The 26208-nt window shown below is 39.8% G+C and overlaps 1 protein-coding gene across 3 annotated transcripts in view; it reads right to left on the bottom strand.

Moving 5' to 3' along the window:
* The window catches only part of LOC111872132 (ankyrin repeat and IBR domain-containing protein 1), a 115001-nt gene that overhangs the window by 84356 nt on the left and 4437 nt on the right, over positions 1-26208 (bottom strand). For all 3 annotated transcript variants that reach the window (XM_033754544.1, XM_033754545.1, XM_023865716.2), the window contains exons 2-4: positions 22657-22791; positions 7980-8124; positions 1580-1701 (exon numbers count right to left, since the gene is read on the bottom strand). In XM_033754544.1, coding sequence (XP_033610435.1) covers positions 1580-1701; positions 7980-8045 — 188 coding nt within the window. In that variant the 5' untranslated portion in view covers positions 8046-8124; positions 22657-22791. The remainder of the gene's footprint in view (positions 1-1579; positions 1702-7979; positions 8125-22656; positions 22792-26208) is intronic.

The following is a 26208-nucleotide window of genomic DNA, read 5'->3' as shown; positions in this document are numbered from 1 at the left end:
CTAGATGGCCACCAGAATTTCAGAGGAAACTGCTACCTTCATATTCAATGCAGACCCCTTTCTCTTATCCTCAAGACAGTGAAAACAGGTTCTCTGAAACAATGGCACCTGCACACCCAACTACAAAGTGTCACATGACAGAAGACTATAATCTAACCCAAAATCTCAAGACTGAGTGCTAACTTTTGATTATTTTTACGATTTGAAGTTTTCACAGCGCTGACTATGAAGAATGCCATATTCTGGGATGTGGTGCCCTGTAAATCTTGTGTGAACCAACATTCCGGAGGAACGTATCGCCTCCATCTGCAGGGTAGAAAAATCTGTGAGTGAGGAACCAGAGTGAGCAGGTGGCTGCAGACTGAGATGGAGGCAATATGTTCCTCCAAAACATCGGTTCACACAAGATCTACACAGTGCAACATCCCAGAAGATGGCATTCTTCATTTGATTATTTGTTCAAAGATTCTCTAAGCCTCTTGCCTTTCTGAATGATACAAATAAATCCCACAAACATGGAACTGCCAGTATGTTACTAACACAAGACTTCACAGTGAAATTCAACACATTCTTAGAAGACAACTTATCACAATGACTCCAAATTTTTTCGTTCAGCTTTCAACAGCAATAAATACAGGTTGTACTATATGAGATTTGACATTCTCACAGTGCTTAAGTATTAATATCATGGTCTTGTGGGATTTCAGAGTATAACTTGGAAGATGGAGGTAACAATTAGATGTATCCACAGGTAGTTTCCTTGTCACCGTGACATGGCACATCCTCAGGTTGCAGATTGAGGAAACAGCTTCCAGATATGGAAGGTAGCTGTGAATATATTGAATAGGCAGTTGCGGACAGCCAACGAGGGGTGGTCCTCCAACTTGGGGGTTGGGCGTGGGGCTAACAACTCCTCACCATATAAAATAACCTTGTTGTGAAAGAGCACAAGAAGCCTCGGACCTGGACTGATTTTATTGATAAATGATCTAAGTGAAGATTGGTACTTGGAATGTTGGAAGTATGTACAGGGCAGGTTCACTTAAGACAGTGGCGGAAGAAATATCGAAATATAAGTTAGATTTTGTGGGAGTACAGGAGCTCAGATGGGACAAAGGAGGCACTGAACCAGCAGGCGAATGTACATTTTTCTATGGAGAGGGGAATGAGAATCATGAATTAGGTACAGGTTAGTTAGTTAGTTACTCAGTACATTAATGTAATGTGTACAAATGGAGCAGGATGTGAACATTATGCTGTAAATTTTAAATTGCCTCAGATATATTTGATATACAAGTTTCTGAAGCTCATTTCATTTCCATCATCAAGTTTTAAAGGAGAAAGGTCTCTACTGAGTTCGGTCCATTACAGAGAGATATCCTTGATTACTGAAAAGAAGACTGAAACTAGCTCTTTCAAATCAACTCATGCAAGTACTAACCTCTTCCCCTATACATCTGATAACAGAAATGAAAAGATGGTACATATCAAATACCTCATATGATGGACAATGTGCAACATAATTTTTCATACAATGAATGAACCGCAATCTTTTCAGAAAGTGAAGTAGCATACTGACCTGAGCAGGTGTTTCATGCCATGTTTGGCAGCATAATGCAGTGCTGTATTATGATGATGGCTGTCCCCATAACTGAGATTGGGATCCAGATTCTTCCGCAACTCTGGAGAACTCTGAAATACCTACAAAAGAAATCAATAATACTGTAATCCGCGGATCCATTACTGGGTAACAACCTTGAAACAAAGAACGAAACAACATTCGTTGCTAGGCAACAGATTCTTAATAAGCAAGTATACACAGCCATTACTGAGTAATACCTTTCCAAACAAACATGTTCCCATGTAAACAATTGGAGTACAACAATGAACGGTGCTTTCTACACAGTCCATGTTGAGATGTTATAACTGCGACAAGTTTAGAAGTTTCAGTTGTATGAGAGAACTGTGGTATATTCGCCTGACTGTGACGAAGGGAACACAGAAGACAAAGGATCTCCACTATTAGAAGTCATGAGGGACTCACTGATGAATACACAGCAGACCGAAAAGATTTAGCATGTACTGTAGTGATTTGTAAAGTGTGGGGATTAGTGACATCCCTATAATCACGAGTCATGTGTTAAACTGGTCAATAAATCTAATCTCTAATCCAAAATCCTGCTGACAGTCACCCATAATAATGACAACAATAATTTCATAACAAATTATAAGAGGAAGCTCTGACACCTACTTTCCTTCAAATTCTTTATTATTCAGGGTAATTCGTAAGTCATCAGTACCCTTGTAGTTATGTATTTGGTCTACAGAGTGATTCAAATTACTGTCAGGGTTTCCAGAAGGACTTATGAATTACCCTGTATATGACAAGGTTATCAAGAAGCAGAAGCGAAGCAGCATACTACACAAGTCATAAACGTCTGTGCAAAATTTCGACTTGTATACATTCCTACTATATCAGCTATATCAGATACATCCTGAGGGTCTCACACCATTGCCACATTTATATTTATAAGGGGCAGTCAAATGAAAACGGGTCACCACACGTAACTCACACGGCGCACAAGTTGGTAACAATGGAATTTGCTTACGGTATGAATATCTGGTGGGGACTTGGGAAAGCACAGTGACGTGCACTTGCACACTAGTTACTTGTTTATTGTGCTGGAAGTAAGGTTAGCGTTACATGTGGTCGTCCAACATCAGTAATGGAGGCGGGTAAAGAAGAACAGTGAAGTGTAGTGTGCTTTTTGACTGCTGAAGGAGTAGGAGGATGAGAAATTCACTGTCGCATGTCTACTGTTTATGGTGAACACAGCATGTCACGTTCGCGTGTTCTGGTGTGGCATAAGAGATTATGAGAGGGATGTGTGTCACTGCAAGATGATGCTTGCCCCGGACAGGCTCATTGTGTCATCACTCCTGACGTTATTGCTGCGTGGGATGGTCATATCCGGGCAAACTGACAGATCACTGTGGAAGAAATTAGTCTTTTGATGGGAATAAGTTACGGTTCTGTACATGTCATTGTGACAAAACACCTGCTGTACTGCAAAATCTGTGCACAGTGGGTTCCACATCAACTCACGGAGGAACAGAAGACTCAGAGAATGGCTGTATCACTGGGTCACTTGCAGTGATACCATGAGGAAGAGTATGCTTTTCTGTCCTGTGTTGCTGCTGGGGACGAAACTTGGTGCCACCATTTTGAACCCAAGAGCAAACGGATGAGCCAACAGTGGAAACATGTGAATTCTCCCCCACCAAAGACATCCAAAGCTGTACACACAAGTTCTGGTAAAGTGGTGACGATGTTCTTTTTCGATTGCAAGGGCCCTCTGCTTGTCAAATTTCTCGAGCATGGGGCCCAATCAGTGCACAGCGCTATGAAGACACTTTGCAGGAACTGAGACGTGCCATAAAGTCAAAACGCCCTGAAATGCTATCGAAAGGCATTATCCTTCTTTATGATAATGCGCGCCCCCCCACTGCCAACTCTGTGAGGAATACGCTACAGAGATTTGTTTGGGAACTGCTTCAACATCACCCCTACAGCCAAGATCTCACCCCATGTGATTTTTCACATTTTTTGGAGACGTGAAGAGAGACATTCGTGGACATTGGTTTGCATCGGACGAAGACGTGTGTGGCTGGATAAAGATGTGGTTCCGTAGACAGCCCACAAGCTTTTTCAAGGACAGGACTGACCATCTTATCTCCCAGTGGGATAAATGTACTAACAGTTTTGGAGATTACTGTTGAGGTAATAAATGTTCTTTAATATGTTTTGGCTTCTGACTCGTTTTCATTTGACTCCCCTCATACAAGCATTCAAATACTATTTTACACAGCATTTGTGTGTGTGCTTATAATCTATCTCCATATAATACTGTGGCATGTCTGCTGAAAACCAGAACTGGGAAACCAGCTGACACAGCCATTGCTAGGGAACAGCCCTACAAACATGCTGATTGCATGGGTGGATATACCGGGGTTGTTTCTGGACAATGGCTCTGTAAACACGTTCTCTGCAGAAATGATTCCAGAGGCAACAATGGAAGAACTGTTTTCTATATGGTCCATGCCGAGATGTGACAAGCAATGGACAAGGTTAGAGGTTTGTCAGTTCTGTAAGGGAGTCTGTGAAGAGAGAACTTGAGTCTGGAGGTAGAGGAATAGCCAATGTTGGAGCCATTACCAGGAAATGTCTATTTAACAAACTGAGAACACTAGCCTGTGTGGTTTAGTGAAGTGTAAAGTGTGGAAATAGTGATAGTGTCATAGTCATTTGTAGTTATGACCTATAAGTGATCAGTAAATCTATTCACCAATTTAACCCGTTCCCGTGGTTCGACGTGTATGTTTCGTCAGGGATTTAAATCGTCTGGGGGGGTTCGACGTGTATGTTTCATCCAGCTGCACACCTATGTTATAACGCCCATAATAATTGATGGTTTTGCTGTAGATTGTTAGATTTTTCGCTGGCCTGTTGTCAGTAGAACAGAGTATAAATAAGACACGACTTTATCTGCGCCAAGTCATCGTTACATATACCTGTCTTGCAGCAAAGTTCCTGTTGCTTCTGGTAGGTTCCTCGTTCAAGCTGTTATGAAAGGCGTTTTCTTTGCTTTGAAGATATAAACAACAGAGCCGTGATGTTTATAATATAATATTGCCCTGAGCTGGCCACACAAACACACTCAATTGGAATTCTTAGAAGAGGGGTGTCCAGTAATTTATTCTCGCATGATCCATTGATTTCGCACAGTATATAGCACCCAGTTCTTAGAAAAACGTCACGAATTAAGGCAGAACACTGTGGTCACCCCCTGAGACGATACGGATGTGTGTGGGGGAGGGAAAAGAACTCATTCCTTCATGTATTATCGCTCCAGCTGACGCCAGTTTATCGTACTGACCTTGGTGGTCGTTTCGAGGGATGACCATAAATATTTTTTTGAGCCAGCTAAGCTCTGCTTTCGTTCACTACATACCAGACAGTTCTTAGAATAACTTCATGAATTCTGTGGTCACCCCTACGACATCTACAGCCGCCAAAATGGATGGAATATCAAAGGCATAGCAACAACCCCTTGTTATGATAACTCGTAACGTTGAATTTACTGCAGCTGACCTGACTAGCTTTACTGCTCACGGAAGGACATTTCCTTGAACTAGACCCCTCACGGGGAAGAGGGCTAGGCCGCACAGAAGCTGTGTGGTTAAAAAAAAGAGCAAAAGAAAAGATACGCAGTATTTGTTTGGTGAATGAGAGCCAGCGCTGTGTTTAGACTAATGCTTCAAGGCGTCACCTGCTTGCATTGCCGAGATACCGGGTGCTCATATTATAAGGCAAGGTTATAAAACCATCTTTTAAGATCATTTTAGTGAAAGTTTCATCCTTCAAGGCGTACCATTCACTGCTCAAATACTAAACAACCTGCTTCCATGGCCGAGATACAGGGCGCCCATATTATAAGGTAAGGTTATAAAACCACCATTTAAGATCATTTTAGTGAAAGTTTCATCCTTCAAGGCGTACCATTCACTGCTGAAATACTAAACAACCTGCTTCCATGGCCGAGATACAGGGCGCCCATATTATAAGGTAAGGTTATAAAACCACCATTTAAGATCATTTTAGTGAAAGTTTCATGTTCCTATCTCATAGAATTTAAGAACAATGACGAATAAATAATTTTCGAGCAAAATTTAAATGGCCGGCTGAATATATTACGGCAGGAGCCGCGGCCGCGGAATTTAAATGACCACGTCAAAGGGTTAAACCCCATCTATAGTCACACATATTATGTGACAATATTGGGACGTGCTGCCTGAAAGCTGGAATATCTGAGCGGGTGTCGTTTGCTAGACAACGGCTTGTTAAGAAACGTGGCTGAGACAAGCTGGAACAGATTACTGCTGAGCAACACTCGGTAAACACTGCCTATAAGCCGGAATAGTGGAGCCAGATTAGGAATTATCCATTTTACTAGGCAACCATTCACATTAGTTTCCAAGACAACACATACATAACAGACCGTTACCATGGAAATAAAAACCAGAACTGGTACAGTTCCCATGGTATCGAATACAGTAGCTACTGGTGCATAAAACACGTGAAACAGAACCCTTGAACAAGGTGTCCTCTAGGCTGTCTGACTGTAGACTAGAACAGATCGAACAGAACAGAGCAGAGCTGAGAGCAGAAGGAACCAGCAGAGCTAAGAACCAAGACATGCCAAGCAGAACAGCAGTGGAAGAGAGAATAGCAGTTGAAGACAGAATAGAGGAGTGAAGACGAAATGTGAGAGATGACAGACTAGCCAGGATGCATCGCATGGAAGATGTTATTTCTGAGTGACTGTAATTGCAATTGTATACAACTTATCCAATGAACAGCTTCATCTAATCTGAACCCATTAATTTCTTGTTGCGTTACCAGGATATGTGACATTAGAAACTCTACTTCCTTGAAAACAATATCCACCAACTTTACAGACATGCCTTTTCACTGTACGAGGGGTACCGAAAAGAAACCGAACCTATTTCTTTTTAAACTTATTTATTCAAATTTTATGCACAAACCTTCAATCCCCTTCAAAGTACTCTCCACTTACACTAATACACTTGTCTAGTCTTTTATTCCATTTTTCAAAACATTGTCTAAATTCATCTTTTGAGATGCTTGACAGCGCCTCCGTCATTTTTTCCTTCACCTCAGCAACATCAGCAAAACGCTTTCCTTTCATGTCTCTTTTCATTCGAGGAAACAAAAAAAAAGTTTTGATCATTTCGGGACTCTTCTTTCAAAGCACAGCATGCTTCCACGTGACCTTGTTTTTGTTCAGCAGTCAGCAGTCGTGGCACGAATTTCGCAGCCACCCTTTTCATTCACAAATCTTCTGTCAAAATTCGCTGAACTGAGCTCCAAGTCACTCCCGACAGCTCCATAATTTCTTCAATGGCCCGGCGTCGATCTTCCTTGATGATTTCACGAATTTTTTCAACATTTTCATGTGTTCGGGCCGTGGAAGGATGACCAGAACGACGTTTGTCATCAATTGACATTTCACCATTTCTGAAACGGGAAAACCACTCAAACACTTGAGTTTTCCCCATAGCATCGTCCTTGTATGCCGTTTTTAACATTTCAAGAGTTTCTGTTCCACTTTTCCTGAGCAAAAAGCAGAATTTCACCGCCGCACACTGTTCACAAAACTCAGCCACTGCAAAAACAACGATCACACAAAACAGTTGTCACTATAAACTCTGCCGAAACTAGTCCTTACCTTCTGAAGCAATGGTAGTCGGCTTATCGACTCAGGAATGTTAGCTCTATGCGCTCATAGCAAAACGCGGTACTACAAAAGCTCTGCCCACAAAAAAATTAGTTCGGTTCCTTTTGGGTACCCCATCGTATACAAATGTTTACAAGCATGCAACACTGAAAGAAAATATTTTAAAAATGCAGGATATGTATGCACTGTGCAAGAATTCTGGTTCATTTGTATCTTTTGTTTAATTATCTTAAAAGCTGTAAGAGTTGCAGAAAAAGTGTACTGGACATAAAGCGTTTCATTTCCTGTCTGCAACTTTTGTTCCAAACATTCTGCACTCTAACATTTAGTGACTTATGCCTGAGATGGAAACAGAAGCACAAGTAAGACTTTATGAAAACTGTCAATTTCTGTCATCTGATTTTAAGATAAATTGACAAGAGCATTATGTGTTTTATTAATGTACCCCAATATAAAAATTAACGACAGTCTGTTCAGTGATTCTACAGATGTAGCATGCAAACAGATGGAAAGACTGACATGGCAAATCTAACAGACATAATTCTGAAACTTCTCAATGCAAACATCCCAAAAGGGATAATCTTGACTGCTTACATACATGACTTACCTCCAACATCAAAACCTTGAAAATTCACAATGAAATTCTTGTAACTAACATACCTGCATCGCTGCAAATTCATCTCCATGCTGAAGGTACTTCTTGAATTTAGAGGACGCACTGCCCATGATGCAAAGGCACACTTGACAGGACTATTATACTGGTCCAGTCAGTGGCTGCACAACCCTCGGCGTCAAGAGATCAGCCCTGTTTCACAAAATGATAATTGTTATTCATTGCAGTAATAAAGATAAAATAAAACAATAACTAATTATGTGAGATTTGAGGTTCTTAAAGTGATGAGTATTATATTACAGTTTCTACAATGACACCATGCACTCCAGTAGACTGGTATAAATGTTTCAGAGTAATCTCCTTCTGTAACCTTCACAGCAGAAGGTGGAGACAGCACGTTCCTCAAAAATTTTGATACCAACCTACTATAACATATGGTTTCACACCCAAGAAAACCATAAGCTTCATAACCAGTTACTTCACTGGTAACAGAATCTGATAGTTCACCACTGCTACTGTCAAAGTCAATATTTTCACAACCAGCTATCCTATGCTCCACACGAACCATTTCAGAACAAACTCTGACTGTACTAGTGTGTACAAAAACTGGGAGAATATAAAGGAAAACAGTAAAACTTAAAATACTGATGAAAAAATCTGCTGTGGAGGGCATGTCAGGGACACTTCACATCAAATCGACACAGAAAAGAGCCATTTCCAACCCAGCGCCCTCAGAATCAAATTCTTCTGTGTATAGTTTTGTGTTATAGTCCCAATGGAGATAAGAATTCCTTCCAAATTTTACTGCTCTATGACCATTACAACTTTGGAAGCAGATGTCTAACACTGTAAAAAAACTCGCCTTTTGGGCACAAGTCATCTTAGAAAACTTGACATAACTTCTGCCTTAGTTGAAGAGCAGATCTCATTTTATGCCCATTTCAAAATCAATAAAAAGCCCCTTCAAATGACATACTACACAGATATATTCAGCACAGTTATGTATTCAAGGTCTTCAAATATGACCTTGTATTTCTCAAAATGCGGCATTTTAATTTCTTGAAAAATAAATGTCAATTCTGCTTATGTAACTTACTTAAAACATGGCCGTGCCATAGCTCAAGCGGTTAGTTGCTGGCTTCCCACCGCGGCGACCCGGGTTAAATCCTGGGTCTGGTCAAGTGGGATTTGTGGTGGACAAAGTGGCGCTGGGGCAGGTTTTCTCCGAGTACTTCGGGTTCCCCTACCAATCTTCATTCCACCAATTGCTCCACAATCACACTCACCTCTCATCTGGGGCTGGTACAATAGGCCAGAGGTGGGTGCAGTACAAGGGTGTTAGTCCCACCCCACTAGCAATAAAAAATACTTAAAACATCTGCAAATACCAAATTGGGACTGGGTTTTAGGAAGCACTTTACTTGTGTTGATGAGGTTACTTAACCTCTAAGAGACAGGCCATTTAAATTCCCGTAATCGCAGCAGGCCGGAGTTAATTTAAATGTCCGCCATTGTAGAGTATTAAAAATTGTACGCATGTTACTAAAAATGCCGTGATTTCTACAATTTTTGTGATAAACAAACGAAATAAACGCTTCTTTTATCTAGAAAGAATATAAAATCAGATATTGTAATTTACAGATTTTAGAATCTGTAAAAATTGTTACATTGATTCCAAAAAAATTTTTTTCCCAATTTTGAGCGTCTGTCCACAAAAATGCATAAAGCTTCTGCACAAAACGTTTCTGCAGTATAAATGCATGCTGCTGAAGCACTGTCTTACTATGTCTTATCTGGCAAAAGGAATAGGAAGTTCATGTTTGTACTGCACATTCTCCAGTCATGTCGGAACCTTTCTGTATACACGAGTGTGGGGGAAGTCTTATCATACTTTGTCCTTTTGAAACTCTGCCTGTTTATATCTGGGACTAACCACACAGAGGTACTGTTCTGGAATATCCCTGCAATGCCCCCTTGCTTCCGCGAGCCTTCAGAATCGTCTGTACTGCATTCTGATTGGTGTGATTTATGAGCGGCCTCTCAATTTCGGCTTTTTCCATGCAAAATGGGGCCATGGTGCATAGTTGAAATTGCGATGTTTTATAAGTGTTACGATTAGAGGACATCACTGGCCTACTTCCTGTAATACGAGAGTGAGGTGTTGTGTGTGCTCTTCGTGTGGGAAATGTAGTTACATATGGACAAAGTGCATGAATTGCGGTGTCAGACTCTGCATTCAGTTACATGCAACATTCAGTTAGATGATGCAGGAGGGAAGACTGTCTACTTATAAAGCGGGTGCCCAAAAATAATGTGAGTAGAACAAGAATTTCTATCCTAAAATTAGATTTTAAAACACTGTGCACACGCGTGGACTGCGCATACCCATACAGTGTCGCACGGCCACTCGGCTATACTTTAAAGGTCCCCATATGGTGTCGCTAGGCTCTTAGAGGTTAAAGCAACTTACCACCAACTAGTGTTCTAAATGCGTGGCTGAAAGAGTTATTACTATCCTTCCATCTTCCCATATTAATAAAATTGTTTTTCTTTATTTTTCTTCACATCCAAAATGCATGCTCAGCTTATCATAACGTCCCTAAATTAACGGATCTGATAGCACAAGATGAGCTGGATACAGAACAAAGTTCCTCATTATATGTAAAATAATCTAAATTCTTATTTCACTTCTCTCTGGCTTCTGAACTGAATTATTCATGAACTATCTGTTTTCTTCAGAGTAACAGACACAGTCATACAAAACACATACTTAAGGACTGTTTTACACATACATATAAACACACAGGGTATAACTCTTATGCTAGCCAGCAGTGGCCAGATGTGGCTACAGTCAATGGTCAGGAGTTGTGAGACAATCACCAGTCAGTAAGGACGTTGAACATGGAAGCTCAGGAATCTAGGGCATTAAGAGCTGTTACCAAGCAACAAGTGATATCAGAAGTGGGAAACTGAATTGGTAATTTGACTTGCTGAACAAGTATAACTCATAAATACAGGTAATTATAGTGATATTGCTATTTCACACTCTTCACAGTTCACTATGGGGTGCACTAACTCTTCTATGTCTTCACTGTGTGCTGCCTGCTAACAGCTCACAACACTTCATGTGTCTAGTTACTAACACATGACAATATGTTAGTGTTAAAATGTGATGTTCCTGAAAGAAACTTTAAACATAACTTTCACTGTATGAGTTATGGCTAATCTCTTAAACATCAACAACATGTCTCTGGATTATATCCATGAATTATAAACACACAGATTTCAGGTCAGCTAGCTAACGTTAGCACTGGACAGTATAATATGGCCAGGGTAAACAAGACCAGGTGAAGGATATATTTCCTCTATGAATGTACCTAATATTACCTAATGGGGCCAAGATACTCTAAAGCTTAAGGTGCTCTCACCATTTCTAAATGTCATCCAAGTTTATCCTGTATCAACAAGCAATACATGAAATGCAAGAAAATGTGCTGTTGGCAATGTTATCATTTTATTTCATTAAATTTAAGTAAATAAACTTCAGTTTTTACTTTCTCATACATGTAGGACATATGAGACAGTAATATAACTGTGAAAATATCTTGAGATTTTGACACATTTATACATTTTCAGCTCTCCTGAATTTAAAGAAAGTGTTTTTTGGTATGTCATCTGCAAGTATATCTGCACATGTGCACATCACTAGTGCCTCATTGGTTGTATGCATTTTTTTCATATTCATTGATTACAGGTTCATCCATCATGGGTTTGGGTCCACTGAATATGAGTACTGTAGCTCAAAAAAATAGGGGCACTTCACAAACTTCAAACCCAAAATTGTGATTTTGCTGAAAACTTTTCCAACAATTTTCATTCAAATTCAGGGCTTCATGGAGACCATCTCCCTAAACACAACTGCATATATGGCACAGTAAAGTTGTCCTTGTGCTTCATTAAATAAGCAATTAACTACCAGGCCAGGAAGACTCCACCATTCTTGACCATGGCACTAGATTAAGGTAGGTGATCAGCTTCATGCTTTGGCAGCTTTACATCTGGGGAAACAGTCCCTGGAGCCCACTGGATAGAAGGTTAGCCATGCTCCAGAACCAGTCTGCAAGCTGTGGAGTGGAGAAAAATTTCTTGCTCCTGCTGTGAACTGAACCCTGACAGCCAGCCCACAGACTGCCACTAAACTGATAGACCAGAAAAATAATTGTACACCCTCTAGTAGCCCAAATGTGAAATATCAAATTTCTTGAAGATGGTTTGATTGTATTTATTTGTATTTTAAATTATCTATGGAGACAACAGACCCAAATAATATTTTCTAGACCTAAACATGCTATGCATAATGGATTACTCTCCATAACATATTGTGGCATGTAGACTGATTCCTAGGCAATGAATGTGAAACAAGCAACTACCCAACAGCTGTTTCCAGGTAGCAGCTTGGCCAACAATTCCACGGCAACAAGAGGATACAATAATGGGAAGCAGTGCTTTCTACGCAGTCCATGCTGAGATCTTATAAGGAGGACAAGTTAGGACCTAGAGCTAGTTAGCAAAGAGTTGGTTGGTGAGTTAGTGAGTTTGTCAGAGAACTGCAGTTCAGTAGTTGTGAGATGCTGTTGTGAGAAGCTGGCAGCTGAGGCTGGGGACTGTTTGGTAATCCAGAGAAAGGGCAACATCTACCATTGAAAGTCACTACTGAGCAACAGCTAGTAAGATATAACTGTGGACACTAGTGTGTGCATGACACTGATTTGTAAAGTGCAGTCATAAGTTGTGTGTATACAAGTTCAACAAATCTGCTTAAAAATCCAAAACCAGTCTATCATCACACTACAACACATGACAGCATATATTATTCTTTGAGGTTTTAGAGTGCAGACAAAACAATTGGCATAAAAACTGGCTGTGATATCTGACAACTGTTGGACAGACTTACGAACTGTAATGTGTTCAATCTATTACAAAAATTACTTGTTGTTATGAATCATTAAAATTTAAAAAATCAAGTATTACATCTGATCTTAAATATTTTATTGGAATACAATACAGGGTCAAACAGTTTTAAATTTTAAAACACTGAGAATCTGTATCAGAACACGCAGTTTTCAGAATGGTGTTTGGCCATCACAATTTTATACCTATTGTTGAAACCTATTCAATGGATCTTCTAAATATGAGAATTATGACTCAGAAAATCGAAGTAAACCACCTTATAAATGTAGCACATTACATTTCTTTACAGTTGTATTTAAAACTATACAAAAATATGACTTTGTGTTGGTTCCTTTCTGTTTCATGTTTCCACGTGTACACCTAGTATGGAACACCCAAGGATGAAGGATTGTGAGTCATCTGGGATGTGAAAACAGTTTTATAGATGCATACTGATGTCTTGGAGGAATCTGCTGTCTTCATCTTCAAGGCACTTCTACCTTGAAGATGGAGGAAGAATGGTCCTCTGAAATGTGAGTATCCGTCTACTAAAGTATACAGTGTCTCAGCTCAAAAAATCCTTCATACTCACTGCTATGAGAACCTCAAATCTCACATCACATGAAGTTATTACAAAATGTATTCCACACTCTTGTCAACATGTACAATAACCACGGTTGTTGGAGTGATGTGTATGTATATGTACATGAACGCTATCCCTGTGCTTAACTAAGTATGCAGTATGCCAAGATGGCGTATGGGAGAGTGGTTCTACACCTTGGCACTAGTTGGAGGTGAGTTGTCAGCTTCTTGCACTGAGCCCCTGGTAGCCATTGGACAGAAGGCTGGGTGGGCCCCAAGAAGAATCTGGATGATGTGAGGAAGAAAAAGACGTTCCTGTGACTCAAACTCCAATCTCTCTGTCTTCCAGCCTGTAGCCAGTCACTATACAAACTATGCTATCCTGGCTCCCAAAACTACATGAATGCACTTCAATTTCATAGTTTGGGTGAAATTTCATCTTTATGTTCTACGTGTTTACCTGGAAAACAACCATACCATAGGTAAACGTATACAGAGTGTGTCCAGGTTTTGTTAGGACTGTGTTCATTAAAAATACAAGATGTGAATTATTTTCAAAATATCACTCTTTTTATTCAAAATAGTCTCCTGAATCAATACATAGCTGGAATTAATTGAAAAGTTTTCAAAAACTGTCACTGCACTCCTTTTGTGGAATCGCATTTAAAACTGCAGTACATTCCCTCTGGATGTCCTGGATGGTGCGAAGGTCTCCTTTCATCGCCAACTTAACTTTTGGGAACAGCCAGAAATCTGCTGGAGCCAAATCTGGCAAATACAGAGGATGATCAAGGACTGCAATCCTTCTTCTGGCCAAAAATTCATGCACAATCTTTGATTTGTGGGGTGGGGCATTGTCGTGGAGGAGCAACCAGGAACCTTGCTCTTAATACTTGATATTGTCGAATTCAAAGAATTCTCGCCCACAAACAATTGAAGACTCCGAGATAATAATCAGAATTCACTGTTTAACATTCTGGCAGAAATTCCTTGTGAATGATTCCTTTGGAATTGAATTGAAGAAAATGGTTAGCAGTGTCTTTTCTAGACTATTTTGCATGCACACTTTCTTTGATTTCAGCTTCTTTGGGCCCAACCACGCTGCACTCTGCGGCTTTGTGAGAGGCTCATATTGAAGACACCACATCTCGTCACCAGTAACAATTGATTTTGTAAATTCTATATCACTTTGGGCTGACCATAACATGTCTTTGCAGTGTTCCACTCTGGTATGTTTTTCATCACCTGACAGTGTGTGTGCAGTACAAACTGCACACAGACCTTCCGTTTGCCCAAATCCTTGGTCAAAATTTGATGCACAATACTTTTTTGTATTCCCAATAGCTCCTCGATGATTCTTGCAGAAACACATCTGTCTGATGCAAGGATTTCAGTCACTTTTTTCACAATGTTGTATTTTAGCGTCCTGTTGCACTGATTTTCATCCATGATATGTATACAGTGGCCATCTTATAGTGCACTCAATTTCACCTGTTACTTCACGACATGTTTCGGCAACACAGTGCCATCATCAGGTGCCCTAATTACGCTAATCTATTGCATTGCTTGCCTTTATGTCTTTATAAAATTATTTAAAAAGTGCATATTTGTCAACTATAATAAATTTACACACACTAAAACTTGTTAAGATTATTCATCTTATGTGCCTTAATTAAAACTTGCATGTGGTTCTTCCATATTTCCTTCAGTGTGACCGACTTGTTCTTGGCTTTGATGCACGTGGAGCGTCTTCAGTGTCCCCCCTGCCATTACGAAATATAGCATACCATCTAAAAATGTTCGAGCGACTCAAACAATCACTATTGTACACATTTTTCATCATTTTGTATGTTTCTCTAGCTGTTTTGCTTAAATTCAAACAAAATTTGATGTTGGCTCTCTGTTGAACCGCCATTTTCCGATGAGCGTCAGAACAGTACTGTTACATTCAAGGTCAGAACACATGATGCAGTGATGCTTGCGCTTTGAAATTATAGACAGCCACAGCTGAAACTTCAAGATTCTTAATGCACAATTCATCATCAGATGACATTGCAGGGCAAAATTTAAAAAAATGAGTCCTAACGGATCCCGGATACACCGTGTACAGCAAGGGAATTAATAATATGTAAGTTATTTTTAATAGAAGTACAAAAGACCAGATGGGGAGCTGGGATAGCGTAGTCTGTATAGTGACTGGCTATGGGCTGGACAACCAAGGGGTTGGAGTTGAAGTCCTGATAGGGTCAAGAATGTTTTTTCGGGATAGCGTAGTCTGTATAGTGACTGGATATGGGCTGGACAACCAAGGGGTTGGAGTTGAAGTCCTGATAGGGTCAAGAATGTTTTTTCTCCACATCATCCAGACCAGCTCTGGGGTCCACCCAGTACATAGTCCAGCATAGTGCTTAATTAGTTAAGCACAGGGATAACTTCACCTTACCTTTTTTACTTTACAATAGGTCAGATGGTACACGACTGACACTGAACTAGCAGTTCTTTCATGGAAACAGGAATAATCCTCATTTAGAGATAGGCTCTTATACATAGGGGAATCATATCAGCAGTTAAGAGTTACAGCCTATAAGTGATAGTGGTCATTTATGCCATCTTAATGTCCTGTATGTCCGTGCTTCAAATGATAATAAAAATGATGCTACAAAGAGCAGCTTTTAAAGAGGATCCACAGCACTTATTTACCAATTCTATACGCGTCTTGCTACAATTCTGTTAGACGACTGTATGCGAAAGCACGAACAGAATGTATTTTCAGAGGAACAATTGAAACACAAAAGTTTACACAAAATTAGTAATGGCATTAAGAGTAGTACACATTAGACACCAAAAATCTATAGTTAAGTGTACAATGATCCTGCACAGAACAGTCATGAACCTTTGTGTTCCATAAAAGGCATGATAATTGAATTAGCTGCAAGACAATTAGCTTATCAACAACAACTGTTTACCATGGAATCAGTTTTTCAATTAGTATATAAAGGTTCATTAAAATATGTCACAGGATTCAGAAGATATAATATGCAAAAGTTCAAATAGGCCCTTCAATAAAGTGGCATTAAATCTGAAGTGAAAAGATGAATGGATATGACAAAAGATATGTCTTTTTTTCATTTTTCTTACCAGAATGGCTGATAAGTAATATTCAAAGGATAAAACATGTGATCAGGCTGTAGTACAGAAGCTATCCTGTTAAGTTATCAGATTCCTTACATATTTTATCTCTCATTATGCATGTAAAATCTTCTTGGGCATCAGCCATGCCACAGTCTAGCTAGAAGCAACATTTCATAGTTTTGTTCCATTCCTATCAATTGGCTGATGTGGGGAGCAACTTTAATTGACTGAAATATATGCCAGTACTTGGGTACAAATGGTTGACCTAAGTAACTTCAAAACTTCATTATCATGATGTCTGCCATGTTAGTGCTGTCAACAGTAGAAGTTTATTTGTAAAAATAAAACCCAAAGCCTAACCTTGGAAGGTTCTTATATATTTATTTTTAAGGGAAAAGAAAACAAACAAACAAACAAACAAACAAACAAAAAGCTTAACCTTGTGGACTTTCTGAAGGCAAATTCAATGGTTAGGTTTTGGGTTTTGTTTTTATAACTGAACTACTAATGTTGGTTATTCTAACATGGTGAACAATATGGCTATAAACTGTAAAGTTAAATGGGTCATCCATAAACACAAAAGTACCACAGAAAGACATGCACATATCACAATATCTCTGGTATGATGATTTTGGGCTCTATCATATGTTGAAAACAGAATCTAGTTACTTTCTAATGATGATGTAATACTCTATGTCATTACATGATGATGATGATGGGCTCTCAAAGATATTTCAAACTGACATTAATTAACCCTTTTTCTCATCTATTTGTGGTTGGCCATTTACCAATATTCTGTCCAAACCACCATATCCAACAAAGACAAGACAGTGAAATGTTATGAGAAAACATCATGCAGGATTTGAGGTTCTCACAGCAACTGTTAAAAAGAATTCTATTTTCTGGGATATAACATCACGTAGTCTGCTGGAAGTCAATCATCATTTCAGAGTAACAAGTTGCTGCCAGCTTCAGGGTAAACAGATAAGCCAAACAAGAAACCAGCATGAAGCAGTTAACAAGCAGAGTGAACTTACGCAGAAAATCATATCTAACATAGGACAGAAATGAACTACAAGAGAACTAATGGTCACATGACCGTTGTTTGTAAGGTTTTCTCACAGCTTCTGTTTGGTCTGTGTTAGGCATGATTTCCTATGGACAGTCTGCTCTGCTTGGTGCCTGCCTCTTGCTGATTTCTTGTTCAGTTTACTCCTTGCCCTTGAGGATGAAGGCTATATGTTCTTCGAAAACATCTGTGGACTTGTACTGAACTACACAGTGTTATAAAGACAGTGAATTCATCAAAGTCACTGCTTCGAGAGCTTTCAATCCAACAAGTCTAAATCTCCATGTAAGATAATGAACGTCTGCTGGTACCATTTAATCAATCAACCCAATCAAATCAATCAATCAATCAATAAGTACTTCCATTACTGACTTCACACATCATCAGACACAGTATAAAATATATAGCTGAAAACCAAGATACATTATCTTTGCATTCACCTTAACCCCACTAATTCACATGCTACAACATATTGACAATCAATCTCTCTAAAAGTTAACAATAATGTGCAAAGATGGCAGCACCATGTAAATCCTGGGTAGATATATTATATTTTAGTGTCACATTGAGTGTGTGAAAGATGATGATTGCTCAATGAGCCAAAACATGTCAAAAACGACAAATGGATGGTGTATCCATATTTCTTATTGTAATGGTGAAACAAAGTAAAGCCTGAGTGATTTCAGAAACTGTGAACAAAATTCATGTTTACCGTAAAATAATGAGAATTTTGATATCCCTATAACAACTGTTTACAAGCTCTGATAATCATGGCATCCACCTTGGCTCAGCTCTGTGCTAAGAAAAGTAGGCTTCAAGGAGTCAACATTTGTCACTGTGAGAACCCCGAGTATGAACAAGAAACAACTTCATAATATTTTAAGCTGTATTTGAGCCTATTTTGCACATAATAACTCATGAATTTTTAGGTTGTAACAGCGGTGACTACAAAGCTTACAGTCTTCTGAATGTCATGTCATGTAGTCTGGTACACCTCCATCCTCAGGGAACAAGATGGAGGCAACAGGTTCTTACAAAATGTTGGTAAATATCTAATACATCACATGGTATCACATCACAGAAAATAGTAATCTTAACACATCATTCAATGTTAAATTTATGGAAGGACGTATAGTTTATTTACACTTACTAGACCCAATACTAACCTAACACATCACCCATAATAATCAGCATAACATAAAACATATAATCATCAATAATGAACATAGCTTTTTTTATTAACCCCTCAAGCGTGTGCGACACACCACATGCATCCGCTCAGTTACATCCATCTAGCGTGAATTTAAGCGGGAGTATTTAAATCCCTCCTGGTGCTTTATTTTCGCAAGCATTGAAGGTTTTGTGCAGACATTTACCTAAATATTTTTAAATAACGAAATCACTATTTGAAAATTTCTAAAAAAATTATATTATATTTACAATTGTTTACAGTTCATTATTATGAATGTGTACTTACAGTTAGTCAAGCTATTTCTTTTTCCCAGCTCTCAATATCCAGTGTCTAGTAGTTGACTTTGGTATGGTATTGCTCAAAACAGGGGTCTAGGCAGAGAGACAGTGTCCCTGGGCAGTTTTTACACCTGTATCTGGTTTGTTTTCTCTTTATGTTTTTTGTACACACCACACACCTTCTTCTTCCAACTTTATAAGTTTCGGTTTTCGGATTTTCTTGAATGAAATGCTGTCCCGTCTATCTCGTATATTCCATGTCAGTATCTGAAGGACGCCCTTTGCGCTTTTCTAAATTCTTTCCATGGGACTTTGCTATGATCTTATGCACTAAGTTTATTCTGAATAACAGATGATCTTTCTTGTTACCAGCCTTGCAGTACAGAATGTAAGCATTCAACACTGCCGTATTTACTAAGTGGTTGAATAATTTCTTGTACCACGCTTTTTGCCTTTTCTTTCTAGCAAGAATGTTTCTAGTAGCTGATCTTTCAAGTCTACACCTCCCATATATTTATTATACTCTATTACACACATAGGTTTATTTACAAATTCTAACCCACCCTTTCGACTTACGGGTTGCATTTCGTCTGAATGTTTAGTAGTCAGCACTGAGACATTGTGCCNGTACACTTTCTGGGACTTCTTTTTCAAATATTCACTAACCGGAAGAATTTTGTACAATTTAGGATCTCTTTTTGCAATTTCCTTATTGGTGTTATCTACAAAATGGAGAAATCTGGTCAGCAATGAAAACCTTTCTTCACTCATTACATTGGGAAAAAATAGTGTTTCTAACATATGTTTCTACTAAAATACATTCTGAGGTTTGGTTTCTGAATTCCCATCAGCATAAGAAAACCTAGGAATACCCTAATTTCATTCGAAGTTGTGGGAACCCACTTTTGAAATGTGATTTTATTTGTGTCAGGGGCAAGAAACTGTTCTGCCAGACAAGTTAAGTGACCGAGATGCCATGGGGCTCTGCTAAGAGAGTGTCGCATGGCAGAAAAAGATAACTGATAATTGATAAATATTGACACAGGCGTCAGGCAACTTCGACCACTAGGTTTGTAACATCGTAAATCAGGCACAGCTGCTTTGTTGCCAGTAAGCCATACCAGTTAAAAATAAAAAAAATACCGACACACAAACACAGATAACAAGCATTCAATGAAAGTTAGCTAACAAATTATCTCTCTGAAAGCAAGTCGGAATGTGAGTGGGAACAATTCAGCAGATACCATATGCTTTGTATCAAGCAAAGCGAGTAAAAAAAATAACACACACAAACAGATAGCGAGGAATGAAAGAAGTCAGTATTAGCTCACATATACATTCACTGGAAGTACATACATCAGAGCATAGGCATTAAGAATTCTTAGTGAACATATGGGACGCACACGCTTAGAGCATGGGTTTGAGCGGATGCAGATGTTGTGCCACACACGCTTAGGGATTTAAATGGCTCCGCTAAAAGTCACGCTCAAGGGGTTAATGATCCTTGAACTTAATTACCAGATTATATCATGGATGAAATCAAGGATCCTGGTGAACAGTGTAACTCTTTCACAATAAAGTTAAAACAAGAGATACTCATGTAACTGACCCCGTATTCATTTGTAGCAGTGGTGTGGGGGGGGAGGGCAAAGGTGTCCCTGTAACAGACCATGAAAGTCCATAGGGTTGTGAGACATTGAGGCCCCAACATTATTTTCTAGAAAATTGGTTCACAGATGGTGGTAAGGTTGTCAGCCTTATGCACCAGCTGCCCTTCACCCCCCAGAAAGATTTCTGGTACTCATTACTGTTAGACGCTGAGTTGACACCGAGGGCCAGAGCATAGCTGGAAGGATTAGGTAAATTTAAAAAATCCAATGAGTTAATCGGAAACTGAACCCATGAATTTCTGGCATCTAGCATTGTGCCTCAACCAACTACACTACTGCATGCAGGTGTATGATCGTTATACAAATATTACATTGAACACTGTCATCATCTTAGTCATATATAAAATACACATTATTTCAGAAGCTGGATCAGTCACCAGACAGTGGCCCGTGTGGAGGCGGGTTTGAATACCTCCACCATGACCCTATGAGTCATAGGAAGCGACGAAAAGCTAAGTCTCAAATCTGAGAGAGTAATATATGGTCTCAAGTACCAAGGGCCTCGGACCTGAGAAAGACTGTGCCGGCAAGGACCAGCAGCATATACAAAAGACCGACCTGTCCTCTCGTCAGAGGGGGCACCCACAAAAAACAAGACCGTAACTGTCAAACAATAATAAAGATCTGGTTGCAAGCCCCAGATAGGTGCTTTATGCCAAGAGAGGGCATCTATGACAAATGTCAATATCCAACATAATATTCATATTAATCAAGTGGTTACTGCAATAAAGGGATGAAAAGAAATGTGGAGGAAAAGTTCTGTTTTTGGGATATAACTCAATGTAGTCTGCTGAAAGTCAGCCAACGTTTTGGCGGAACATGTCGCCTCCACCTTCAGGGTTGATGAATAATCCAAGCAAGAAACTAGTGTGCAAGTAGGCACACTTTGACTTTGACTTTGGTTGACTTTTCCAAGACTGAGGTACTATGCTACAAGCCAGAAGGTTGCGAGTTTTATTCCTGATGAAGTCACTGGATCTTTCAATTGACCTAATCTTTCCAGCAGCATTATGGCCCTGTGGTTGACTCAGCCTCTATCAGAAATAAGTACGAGGAATCTTCCTGGGTGGTAAAAAGCAGACGGCGTGTAAGGCTGACAACCTCACCGCCATCTGTGAGCCGTCTAGAAAATGTGGGAGCCTTGATGTATCACAACACCATGGGCCTCCACAGCTTGTTACAGGGACAGCTTTACCTTTTTGACATGGGATTATATCCGAGAACATGGAACTCTTTACAACCACCATTGTGAGAACCTCAAATCTATCTTAGAAACGTGAAATAATCTATTTTAAATTACTGTCCTGGGATCATCCTGGAAGCTGATGGCCAGTCCTTGGGATTCATGCTGAATGCCTCCCAAAAGTGAGGGCAACACGTTATTTATTGCTGTATGCATCAGCATGATGTCTGCACTGGTAACTAGTGGTTCTGTTCAGTTTAATATGATCAGTAACATATTCGTCCATTACAAAACAACTCGCATTACAGCCCACTGTGAGCTTTGGTCTTCTTGTGGAAGCACAGCTCCAGTTTTCATTATCATCAGCACTAAATGGAGGTTGGTGGTGAGGATCATACCACCATCCACTTTACACCTGGCCTCCCGCACCCACTGAACAGGGGAACGGGTGAGCCTCAGAGCCAGTCTGGATGCAATAGGAAAAATAAAATCTACAACCCCACCAGAAATTAGACCATGATTTTCTGGTTATTCAACCCATTGCCTATTCACTACAATGACTGAGATAATTAGTATATCAGAGCCAATAAAATACTCCTCCATCTAAATCAGGCGGTGCTGGTAAATGGCACTGTAGGTGTGCCTATATAGTAACATATTACACTGACCGTAGTCTTGTCTTTCGATCCACTTTGACCGCAGATAAACACAAAAGGAACAGCAGTGAGTGGTCAACTCTAACAGCAAATAATGATGGGGAAACACTTGCTCTAGTTCAGAAGACACCATCATCTGCAGTTATCCTGTAAATGCACAACACATAAAACATTATACATGATTTGAAGCCTTCACAGTAACTGCAAGCGATGAAGTCAAAGTCTTTTTGGGCAAGCAACCATGTTAATGTGGAGTTGCTGTCGAATATTTCAGAGACTCCCTCTGTCTCCAGCATCAGGGGTCGATGTGACGAGTGCCATCTCCACGCATTGTAGTTGTACCATGAAGTATGCTCTAAGCCGTCCCAGTATGTGCCAAAAAGGACACCACTGTCTGTCGAATCCATACACTATTCCGTCAGGGGTATGAGCTGGGACAGCTGAGAGTATATATTGTAGTATAAATACAGTATGCAGAGGCAACTGACATGGCTGATAGCTCGAGAAGACTTCTTTACATCAAGCATTATTTACATGCAACTAATATTTAAATGCAACCTTTTATTTACAGCACTCCTTCTTTCATCCCTGTAACAGGCCACATGTGGTAGAACAGCACTATACTAGGCACTATACTACAAGCCAGAAGGTCATGGGTTCAGTTCCTAATGAGGTCACTGGATTTTACAATCGACCTAATCCTTTCAGCTGCACTATGGTTCTGGGGTCGACTCAGTCTCTAACAGAAATGAGTACCAGGAATCTTCTTGGGGGGTTAAGGGCGGCTGGCACATAATGCTGATAACCTCACCACCATCTGTGAGCTGACTGTCTAGAAAATGTGGGAGCCTTGATGTCTCAGAACCCTATAGGCCTCCACGGCCTGTTACATGGATAGTGTTACTTTTTCCCTTATACTCCTTTTTACCTATGCTAAAAGTCTTTTCTCTCTAGTGTGTGAATAGTTCCATCTTTCATCCACCTTCCATGTTAGTTACACATCCAGGTTTCAGATGGCTGTAAATACTGTAATGTATTTGATCAAAGTGTTGCCAAGAAACGGCTCAGTAAACAACCTCAACATTAGGGAGACTATTTTCTATGCAGTCCGCGCCACGACTCTTGCTATGCAACGATGAAATAAATAAGTTTCTACAACAACAGAGGCTGGGTTTTCTGCAGATGCACTATGGTTCTGGGGTCGACTCAGTCTCTAACAGAAATGAGTACCAGGAATCTTCTTGGGGGGTAAAGGGTGGCTAGCACATAATGCTGATAACCTCACCACCATCTGTGAGCTGACTGTCTAGAAAATGTGGGAGCCTTGATGTCTCAGAACCCTATAGGCCTCCACGGCCTGTTACATGGATAGTGTTACTTTTTCCCTTATACTCCTTTTTACCTATGCTAAAAGTCTTTTCTCTCTAGTGTGTGAATAGTTCCATCTTTCATCCACCTTCCATGTTAGTTACACATCCAGGTTTCAGATGGCTGTAAATACTGTAATGTATTTGATCAAAGTGTTGCCAAGAAATGGCTCAGTAAACAACCTCAACATTAGGGAGACTATTTTCTATGCAGTCCGCGCCACAACTCTTGCTATGCAACGATGAAATAAATAAGTTTCTACAACAACAGAGGCTGGGTTTTCTGCAGGACCTGTTCCGAGGAGCTTTCCTGAAGACAACTGACACTACAGGAGTCAGACAAGGTGAAGCCAGACACAGAAAATATAAGAGGCTTAAACTTGGTAGTGGTCAAGCTTATGATTGTTCAAATGACTAAGTTTCATTGTAGCATAAGATCTGTAAGTTAGGAATGATCTACTCTGTAAAGCCTGTACTGAGAGAGGACTTGTGTGTAAAGCAAAAGGAAGAGTTTTCGATAATATATTATATGTGCGAAATATACACTTGACGAAAGGTCGAGTGTATTCATAAGAGACAGACCAATCTTCTCATGAGAGAGGATGTTACATAAGGACTATTACTGCAGGAGTTCAGTTGGAAAAAAAATCTCTGGTCGTGGGCCTCAAGGGGCCTGATGCCAAGCTGAACTGGTTGGCAGTAAACCGCCAGTCGTAAGGTAACTCTGAGTCCGACTCTCACTCCACAGGAGTCAGAGGCCCCCATGCGTAGGTGGGGTCGAATAGCTCCACCATTACCCTGCGAGTTGTAGGAGGCAACAAAAAGGCAAGTCTCACATTTGAGACAGTAAAATATGGCTGCAAGTCCCTAGGAACTTGGACCTAAGAAAGACTGTGCTGGCAAAGGCCTGCAGCATATACAAAAGGCAGACCTGTCCTCTTGTCAGAGAGGGCGTCCCAGAAAAACAAGACCGTAACAGTCAAACACTAATAAATATTGGGTCATGAGCCCCAGATGGGGCTTGACACCAAGACTTACTGACTGACTGTAAGTCGCAATGTGACTTTAAGTTTAACTTTACAGGAGTCAGTTGGGGGTTTGCCCGTAGTGTGTTAACCAGTAGGCAATGGAAGCGGAACAATCTCCATTGCTAAGATTCTTTAACATGAGGTGTGTAGTGAAGACACGGCAGAGGAATAGCCATGGTGGAGAGTCCAGGAGAGCTCAAGGCAATTGAGAGACTAGTGTAGAGTGCTTACAAGAGAAGTGAACAGAAGACCTGATGTGTGTGTTATAATTACAGTAATGCTGAATGTGTTGAAATTATTTGTAGTTACAACTACTGAACATCCAATAAACCGATTCACCAATCCAAACCTGTGTCTCAGTTACCCAAATACGTGACAATATATTGGATAAGCAGCTGCTAGGCAGCCAACAGAGGGTGGTCCTCCACCAGCTATAGATTAGGTAGGGAACTAACAACATAGAACATTTGAAGTTGGACTTTGTAAACAAAGTAATGAATCTCCCAGGTCTACAGGAAGCACAGACTTTCTTCACCAGATGAGCTTCAGAATTTTTACTCCTTATTAAATATTATTAGGATGATCAAATGATCAAAATAANCAGTGAATCATGTAATACACACGGGATAGAACAGAAATGCATACAAAGTTTCTGTTGGAAAACTTGAGGGACAGAGATAACTTGGAAGACACTTACACAAATCAAAAGCTATTAAAACAGGTCTATAAATAGGATGATAAGATGTTAACAGGATTTATCAGCTCTCATTCATTCATTCATTCTTTTATTAATCCTGTAGACCATGATATAATGATACAGGACAAGTCTTTCAGCTAATATACATTATTAAATTATAACAATCTTAATACTAAAAAATTATATAAGATATACAATATTTTATACATTATTTACTGTATACTTCTGCTTATATCAGTAGCCATTATTCGAGAATTCATCATTCAAATAGTCCTCCGTTGAGTAATAGCACCTCTGAGTAAGTAACTTCTTCAATTCCCTTGTGAACTGACTTTTGTTTTCTATTTCTTTTATGTTGTTAGGCAATTTGTTGTAAAAGATACAGCCAGCTACTGAAGGATTACTATTATAAAGTTCTAAGTTGTGCCCATATACAGGGTGTCCCGGGAGGAATGGACCAAACTTCGGGAGG

Source organism: Cryptotermes secundus, unplaced genomic scaffold, assembly GCF_002891405.2.
Source record: "Cryptotermes secundus unplaced genomic scaffold, Csec_1.0 scaffold470, whole genome shotgun sequence".
Classification (NCBI taxonomy): domain Eukaryota; kingdom Metazoa; phylum Arthropoda; class Insecta; order Blattodea; family Kalotermitidae; genus Cryptotermes; species Cryptotermes secundus.
This window is presented reverse-complemented; position numbering and strand designations above follow the sequence as displayed.